Source organism: Camponotus vicinus, unplaced genomic scaffold, assembly GCF_025532165.1.
Source record: "Camponotus vicinus isolate PSW18456_S1 unplaced genomic scaffold, iyCamVici1.0 SCAF_1, whole genome shotgun sequence".
Taxonomy (NCBI): Eukaryota; Metazoa; Arthropoda; class Insecta; order Hymenoptera; family Formicidae; genus Camponotus; species Camponotus vicinus.
Genome location: NW_028141945.1, coordinates 31,524,437 through 31,533,964, shown reverse-complemented (window position 1 = coordinate 31,533,964; position 9,528 = coordinate 31,524,437). Strand labels below are relative to the sequence as shown.

The 9,528-nt window shown below is 43.5% G+C and overlaps 1 protein-coding gene and 1 long non-coding RNA gene across 10 annotated transcripts in view; one reads left to right on the top strand and one right to left on the bottom strand.

The window, feature by feature from the left end:
- Window positions 1–9,528, bottom strand: part of Tet (tet methylcytosine dioxygenase-like) — a 54,220-nt gene that overhangs the window by 12,727 nt on the left and 31,965 nt on the right. For 7 of the 9 annotated variants that reach the window (XM_083079742.1, XM_083079733.1, XM_083079769.1 and 4 more), the window contains one exon: window positions 3,104–3,334. In XM_083079742.1, the coding sequence (XP_082935868.1) occupies window positions 3,104–3,334 (231 nt within the window). Of the gene's footprint in view, window positions 1–121; window positions 214–3,103; window positions 3,335–6,415; window positions 6,818–9,528 lie in introns of those variants that run through there. The other 2 variants (XM_083079796.1, XM_083079802.1) reach the window with 2 other exon arrangements.
- Window positions 7,239–9,085, top strand: LOC145960640 (uncharacterized). Its single transcript, XR_014435435.1, has 2 exons — window positions 7,239–8,400; window positions 8,658–9,085. It is a non-coding gene; the product is annotated as an uncharacterized LOC145960640 (long non-coding RNA).

Sequence of the window (9,528 nt, the reverse complement as noted above, 5' to 3'; positions counted from 1 at the left end):
AAGTTTATATTAGAATCGATATTTTATTCTTGCGTTCAAGTTTTATTTCTAGCATTTCTCTTTCAACAATTTCCATACTTTTTTCGCAAAAATGCGAAATATTTTATCAATAATAACTTACTTAAATAATAAATAATAACAGAATAATAGCAATCGCAGCCGAGATAAAATGATGCGTCGCACGGATAAAAATGGAGCTACGAATTCACTTTCATTTATTTTCGTTCGCTTGTTCGTTTTCTTCGGCATTGCCTCCCTGTCTCGCGTCTTCTCTGTCAACGAGATGGAGCGAGAAAGAGAAGGCTCGGTGTGCGGGGCTGGAATCGACAGAGATGGAATCGAAGGGGAAAAAAGGACGGTATCGAGGCTGCCGAGGCGGAGAGGAACCAACCGTCCGCAGCGATGCGAGGCGAAGAAGAGGAAAGCCGGCAACCTCGCAACCAGACTGTAAAACTTTGTACAACACAAAACGAGAGAAGCGAGAGTCAGGACGATTGGTTCGTTTACCGCGGCCGATCTTTTGTCATCCGCTTTCGCAACGATTGCCCTCAAAAGGCGCGCGCAAATATGTTGGCGATCTTACAAGAGCGAAATTTGTCAAAGCAAGAACAACGTACGCGAACATTTAAACTTCAAATTACAAGAAGACTTGCGTTTAATTGCTCTTAGATAGCTAAAACGAACCGATTCCGCTTACTAAATCGAGTGATCTCACGCGATTCCAAAATGTAAAAGTGCTGATAAACTGAAAAGCACTCTACTCAACTAAATAAGGAGACTTGGTTTTTGCATTTATCAAAATATAATAATACAACGTGTATAGAAATAAGAGAGTATATGTTTAATCGTTTGACATTTAACGTGTTGTCGCGACAAAAGCTGTTGAAACAAGCCGTTCATGCCGAATGTTCGATCGCCCTAGTTGTCTCTCTCTCTCTCTCTCTCTTTCTCGGAACATAGAGAAACTCTGAGAACCCTCAAAAGTGACCGTGAATCGGTGTTTGTGGTCGAGGTTGATAGCGCCGAAGAACCTGGGCGTCTCGCCAAGCGAGGCGAGGGATTCCTCTCCACGGTATCATCCTCCTCTTCCACTTTACGCACACACATTCGCGCGCGCTCCCTCAGGGAGAAAATCCTTCCGTTCCCGTGGCATCGTGACCTAGGGCAACCTAAGACCCTGGCGTGATAAAACGGAACGTTCTGTGACAGCACCCAAACATAACCCTCGGGAGCCAAGTTGCCCTTCCGGCGGATATCCCGGGGGAGTTTGTCGACCTCGATCACTTTTCACCTACTCCCGTTCTCGGTCTTGTAGCATTTGCGAATGCATCATCGCGCTCGAGCTACCGCTCGATGTAATCGATGTAAATGTTGACATTGATGTCTGATCCGATCGACAGTCTGATGTCGCGAAAAAGAATTCTGCTCGCGCGTCTCTCGTACATTTCTCGCTTTCCGTGAGCGGCTAAACCGCATTACACGTCGCGGTGGGATTCGCAATTCGCAATTTGCGTACCGGCAACAATCGGGCAACGGCATTTCGCGGTTTCGGTTTATTGCATAATTGGGCGTTCCAATGAATACGCCGCTGTAACGTTGATTCCTTTATCACCGCGGCATTAGCAATTATCGTATTCGTGCCCGACACCGAACGTGTTTGCGTGCGTTGGATATAGCCGCGTTTAACGCGCGAAATGCACAATTAACGTCGGATACATAGTCATCAATGAAAATGTCGCACGTGTAAACGCAACGGCAGAAAGAAGCGATATGAATGCGTTTCGCCCGTATTGTATTTCGTGATTCTGCCTCTGGGTTTATAAATCTGTTGTGTACGATTATCGCACTTAATTAAAAATGATATCGTTGTAACGATAGTGGAATAAAGTGCGCATTTTTTGGATAATGAATGCCGTACAAGGTATGACTATCAGACGAGAGAATGTATCGTTGAAACGATTACAACTATTAATCCAACTTGAATTCAGATCGAGTGGTAATTCAAGTTTATTTGATTTATTTCTATAGCCTTTTTCGCGTCTCTACATGACGAATTGTAACTAAACGCATTGATGTAAAAAAGAGTGATTCACGTCGAATGCAGACGATGAAGTGGGTGTTAAAAAACACATTGAGTTTATAGTCACAAGGTTACGAATTTATTGCCGACGCGATGCGAAGCGAAGCGATGTGACGCGCGATATCGCTCTGCCATATCGATTCGTTTATTTCATTAAAGAATACACACGTGGAGGATTTTACGCGCGTCGCGTGTAAATGATGGAGCGCAAAAATACACTCGTATGGACTTGACACTGACGCCGAGCATTATTTCAAGCATCCGCAAATATTTATGAGGGAAAAAGAAGCAAAGATTATATCAAATTGTCGTCATCGATAATCGAGATTCGGCGAATACGTATAACGTTAAAAGGATCTCTCATATACGAATGTAACGAGAGATTTATCCCTAGCGTACCTAGCGTACCCCCCCCGTGCTTGAACGGCTACCCTCGCCGGCTTCTCCTATCGTTACTCCTGCTCCACCTCTTGATACCGCTCGCTTTTCATCGCTCCTCTCTTTCTCTCTCCTTTCGTCCCCGGGACACGTCGTTCTCCTCTCTCTCTCCCTCTGTCTCTTTCTCGCTATCTTCGTCTCTCTCGGTAGGTCGGTGGTTCCTGTTCCTGCGGGTATTGATTCGCGTTGGCGGCCGGTCACCGCCCCCGCACTCACTGTCTGCCGGTAGTCTACCCTTGCCCTCCATGTTACGCCGCTATTTCGGCAGTCGATTCCTTTGCAGCCATGGACCGTCGCGTGAGCAACGTCACTCCACGAATGTTAAAACTAGTCCTTACACGTCCTAATCGGCTCGATTAAATCCTCGCGAAAAATCTTTTTTCAATATTTTTCCTTTCCATCTTTTTAATTCGATGTTCGATAATGTCTGGCGAACGCATCTGGCATCACATCTTATACATTCGAGCTAATCTTTTAAATATAAAATCAACGTATATATATTTTTTAATAAAAAGTCGATATCAACAACAGGGATACTATCCTTTGCGTCAATCGAAACAATTTTGGTAGGAAGCTAAAACTCACCATAGAAACGACGGGTGGTGGCGGGTTGCCGTTCCTCAAGGCGCCCGTTTGTTGGTTCGCCGCGGGATTGAGATTGTCCTTGGTCTGCTGCATGGGATCTGCCTGATGCAAAGGTTGTTGCGTTTGTTGCTGGTGTTGTTGTTGCAAACCGCCGATACCAGCCTGCGGACTACCAAGACCAGCTGGTGCACTGTCAGGCGTACTAACTTGCCGTGCAATCTTTCGATAACTCTGCAACAAACATAATCCGTATTTATTTTCAAAGTTTCGCACAAAAATACATGCGTTAGTTTTATAAAAAAATCTATTTTCCTTGAAATGAATTTTTTAACCAAATCAATTTTAAATGGAATGAATTTTGATACATATATTTAAGCGATATGAAGTCTCATTCAAATATAATATTTTTAATTATAATTTAATTATATTTTTTCAAATTTTTATTTAGAGAGTCGTTAATTTTATGGAGAAAACTCTCTTCTTTTATTTAATGTAGACACAAGTAAATCGAGTTTACGGTCGTCGTAATCTTATAAAAACGACGCGAAGGGTTGAGAAAGTTAGTCGACTCGAATGGTAGGAAGAAAAGATGGTACTACTAGAGCCAGCTATATGACGGTGTGACCCTAATGCTAAAAATAACGACGCGGCTTAAGTAGGCCGAGGCGGCTGAAATGGTTTCCATAGTTCAACAAGCATCGTCAATCGAGCTATAAGCTGCTGATTGTTGTTTTCCCCTCAGAATGTCTCTCTTCACGAATTTCATCTATTAGATGACATGGTCAATTTCTCGTGGCGCGATGCCATCAAGTGCGAGAATCGCACTTTATATACTCTGATACACGTGGCATGGTGTCGCGTATGTGAGCATGTACGTGTTATATTATGCATCGGTTTATAAATAGACAAGACGTCGCGTCGGACCCACGCTGAGCTTGCAAGGAAAGTTCCTTTCCTCACGAAACATTTGTCACACGCTGAGACGCTTGATGATCAACGTTTTAGAACACCAGAAATTTCCAGCTTTACCTATCAAAATACAATATGTCATCAAAAATACTGCATATAAAAAAATCAAGAGCAACTTGCACTCTCTCCGTTTTCGATCAAACGTCAGAAACAACATATTATATAATCAGAGCTGAGCGTTTTCTCGTCCAAAAAATTTCCAGCATTATACATCCGACAAGATTCATCTTTTAAAACGAAGAAAAAACGAAGGAAGCCCTTTTTGAGGCGCTTTTATTCTTCGTGCACGCATGTCGAGTCGATCTCGATCTATCGATAAATCCTCATTGAATACGTCCGGAAAAGAATGATGGATTCTCTTTCGAACGTCAATCATCGATCAGGAAGTGTAATACAAGACGACTGACCTTTCTGAGAGGCGGTTTGGATCGGCCGATCCACTTATTTTAGATGTTGTTGCGATTTACCTTCTCGTGCGCGGGCGAATAGCCAATTATCCATGACTATTCGTGCGTGCAGCTTTTCGAGATTCGGAAAAAAAATAACGCACCCGTTATAGATTTTTTTGTGACTCCGATAGATATGATTAAATATTAAAACGTAGCGAACAATATACTATCAATCATCGTCAGCATTTCCACATCGTACATCCGTAACGCTCATCGATAATGATATTTTTTCGTTACGATACCACGACAATCGAATCGGCATTACTGCAACAAACGTTGACGGATTTAAATCGTCAATTATTTCAAATTTAGAACGAGAGCTCTGGAAATAATTGAGCACGGAGCCCTGTCAAACCACGTGGTTAGCGCGTGGGCATTGACCGACCGCCAGTACCCGATTTCAACGTCAACGTCGGCCATTCCACTCGTGGTGATTCACATTTTGTTGACTTAAGCTAAATGAAAGTATAAGTGCATACGTACAATACTTGTTTCATCGACATGAATGCTATCGATGTGCTACATAATGCGTTGTAAGCTTCGACGCGAGCTTAGTTTAAGGATTCTACGAGAGTACGTCGACAAAAATCTGCTGAGCAGTGAATATTATGAAGCACTGTATTAATCGAGAAAAAGCGTAGGATGTGAGAATATTTTGTTTGGAATAAATTTGAAATATTTTTATAAAATTTTTCTCGAATCACTTTATCGCCGAGTCTTAATTTAACTTCGCTACAAATACCGCGTGTCTTTTAAACCACGGTGGATACATTATTCTTCTCAACGTTGATACGAACTCGCTTCGAACTCGATCGATCACATTACTCGCAGGTCAACGCGTTTATTTTTCTCCATTATAGATTACCTTGATCGTTGCTTAGTTGGCGTGCACGCGCGCGCTGATAAAACGGTAAAAAGTTAATAAACGAGCGGGGAATTTATGACGTTTCGCGGACCACCGATAGTAACGGAGGATACATCGTTTGACCTAAATTCCGCGATCACGATAGACGGATGCCGCTTGCGTAACCAGCGGTTTGTAAAGTCAGTTTCGCGCTCGACGAGTTGGTCCTTGACGCGCAAGGGCTCCGTTTTGTCGAGATACCAGTCGTGCGTTGACTTATATAATCCGAACACACTATACTTTGTTCAATTATAACGACTCGATTATAACATATCAAGTCGGTTGTAATGTGCAAATTGTCGGATTATATTGTGCAAAAATTAATTTATCGACTTATCGATAAAATTCGACATTTCAACATGTGACTTAGCTGTAAATAAAATTAACCAACCGTTATCTACGCATATGCGTACGTATATGTATATACATACATATTTGAGTTATTAAACGATGAAGATTTTTTTCATATTTTTATATAATTTTGTTGAATTTAAAATGATAGAGGGAGAAAAAGCTATGTATTAAATAGGAATGCAAGCTGCTAGAATGCAATCAGAGTATGATCGAGACATCGCATTCGCATATACAAAGTGCCTCGAGACTGAGTTTTTCATGAATCATCCGACTTCTTTTTTTCTAGATATACCAAAGCAGGATCGTATTGCGTCGATCATAATCATTGAAGTGGAAGTGCTTTCTCGAAAATAGCTACGCGATTGATAAATCAAGATTGATCGAATAACAAATGAATTCTTTCGTTTTTCTCGTGCTTTTTATCAATTTCCACTTGACACGTAAAAAACGTAAAAAAACGTGATGTTGAGACAAGATTCATCGAATTTTGCCGGCCGGCCGAAGAAAGCGGGAACGCTATCGCGTAATCGAAACACGTGTCATCAATCGCGCATGTTGAAGCTCTTGTTAAGAAGAACAAAATTAAAAAAAGGGAAACATTCGCGTATGTACAGCTGACGAAGAGAAGGAACTCACTCTGTCGACTTTCCTTCGCAGGAGAGGATACGTCCCGAATACGGTTCCAAAGTTCACTCGATCCACCTCCGGAATCCTCGCTCCGGAAGCACTCGAATTTCCGATCGGAGTCACTACACCTGGATTCGTCGGTCAACTTATCTTTACGCATACATGCATATATCATCCGCGTATATGGTTTCCCTAGCGTTTTATCTCCCGCGCACACCGTGATTCCTTTCCGATCTACTTTCGATCGACACTCGTACGTCACGCGCGACCTCGTGCGAGCTTCCTCCCGCCGGTGAGCGTTCGCGCCGACTGCACCAACCTCCGCTTTTCGAACTCAACAACCGATCGAATCGATCGCTCGACACTCGCGAGAGATCACTCTGGTCGCGGAGCGATCCGCCGAATAACTCCCATGAGACGCCTCTCCCTTTTCCTCCGCTACCCCCTCCGCACGAGCCCTCCCCCTCCTCCCGCTCCTCCTCATCCACCTCCTCCTTCCTCTCTCTTTCTTGCCTCTTCCTCCTCCTTCTCCTCCCGCGCCTCTTCGCGCTCGCCGACTGCGTTCCCACCTTTCTACGTTCCCTCTTCCTCTCGCGTTCGTGAACGCGAGCACGAGCGCGCAATCGCGCGTGTGGGTGTGCGCGGTTGTGCTCGTTGTTTCTCTCCCACGACTCGCCACCCCCTCACCCCCTCGCGCGGGTCCGCCGCGTCGCGCGTTATCGCGACGCGATATCGCGGATTCCTGCGTCGAGCGTCTCTTCGCGGCTCGACGCGACGCGACGCGCCGGTTCCCGGACGAGTCCGGGGTTGTACCGGAAGTCGGAGGCTCTACTGGGTTTTAACGTTGCTCCGAAAGTATATCTCGGCGCTCCGAGATGTTCCGAGATGCAATGTCTATTACGGACGAGATACGACTCGCTCGCTTAAATCTGGCGACAGAGCGAGATGAAGGATGATGGATAAAGCGGGTTGAAGCGAGTTAAAATATGGTTCGCGAGACCGAGACCGTCCCGTTTGAGGATTCGAAAGGGTTGCGAATTTTTCGCGACCGCCACCTTCTTGAACGTCATTCTTCATCGGCGAATCACGCGGACGAGCTTTTCGGCGAAGAAGCGCGCGCCGTTTTCTTCCATGTAGAACGAACTCGCGTCGTGTATGCCCACGTCGATTTACACGATCTCCCCTCCCGCTTCCTCGTCCTTCTACTCCCTCCCTTTCTGTGTCTTTTTCTCGAGCTGTTTTACTCGTTTTCTTTCCGTCTGGTGTTTCCAACCGACTCTCCTTCTCTAAAGTGAAAGACGGCGCGCCATCGAATTAACGATGGGGCTCTGATTCGGTTATCGACTTACTTTGCCTGCGGTGAAATGATACCGGTTCAAAATTTTATCGCATCATCCAATTTTCTCTCTTCTAATATGCGAGGAATCTTCAGATATGCGAGGAAATTTAAATAGAAAATTTTGATAAAACGTCAAAACTATTGATTACGATAATACACATATAATTATTATACCTGTCTCTTTCTATCATATCGATAATAATATAATAATTATTTAACATCACATTATTACATAGATTAAATCCCATAGCAGTAGTAATGCTTGTCTATCGCATAAAGAAAAATAAAAGTATCGGAGCATTGTACGCGAGAAAAACATGTTTCAAGTATCGGCTTAAGCTCCAGCGACTGTCGCGAAAGAGGAGAGAGAAAAAAAAAAAACTCCCGTCGCGGAATCGTTATGGCTCTCCATAGATAGACGATGGTAGCGCAATAGGACCGATGTTGGTGTTGGTGTCGTCGCCACCGCCGCACGACGACGATGACGACGACGACGACGACGACGACGACGACGACGACGACGACGACGACGACGACGACGACGACGACGACGACGACGCCGACGATGAGAAAGAGGGGATGGTTCACCAACGCGTCATTGTAACTGGAGGTGGCTGACGCGACAGAGGGGGTAGAACGGGGCTGCTCTGGAGGGGTAAGAGAATACCTGCCGCCGTCAGATAATGTTTATGTATCGGGAGAAACGAAAAAGCGCGCTCGCGGCTCGTTTTAGCAAAAGCATTAAACGCAAGTTGAATATTATTGGCGAGTTAATGATACACTTTACAGAAATACAGCGTAAAATTGTAGCATCTGATTTCGTTAAATATAATTTTGCACGCAATATCTGGAATTTTAGTTAAGCGAGATGATTCGATATCGAGATGGTTGAATTTTGAGGGATGTTTTTAGGGGAAATTGACTTGTCCACGGGTATGGATAAGAGAAAAGAACTGGATGTTTCAATCGGTTGCTCGTTAGGATCAATTCAACGAAAGGATTCGGTCGGACTTGTCTCTCCGAAGTCTGAAGGCGTCGTTGAAGAGGCCGGTAGAGATACCATGAAAGAGGTCAGAAGGGCCGATGGCAACGCGCTCAGCAACAAGTTGCAGGGACGTTAATAAACGAGCCCTCTCGAAGAACCGTCTTACGGATCTATCCTTAAGTCCTCCACAGCTCGTCGATCTTTGCACGCCAAATCCTCTCTCATTTTCTTATTATACCATTGTATCATATTGTCATGTACCTTTTTTCTTTCTTTATTATAATGCTACAAATAATGTAATAATAGTATAAATATGTGCTACAAACAAGTATAATAAATTATATTTATTACTTTATACTTATATTTATTTATTATTTCTTTACTTTATATATTTATTTTGTTAAGAATTTTACTTAGTATATATTGAAGATAATGTAGTATACTCTGATATCACGCACTGAATGTGTGTGTGTGTGTGTTATTTTCATATTTTATTTTATTCTAAAAAAATTGAAAGAGAAACACGAAATACGTGTTAAAAGGAAAAGACGTTTATTTGGGGTCAGCAAATATGCACGTGTCCCTATCTTATTTTACCAGGGCAGTTAAATAGAGGAATGTTAGTATCTTATCCACATGTTCACAGATTAGATAAGAAAAAGGCCCCATGGGTCGTTGGGCCGATTTTCTCGCACTACTAGAATGTTGGTCGAATAATGGAAATTCGAGAAAGAAACGACAAAATGATAGAAAACCAGGATTTCTCGAAGCGATAATATTTTCTTTACTCGAGGTGGG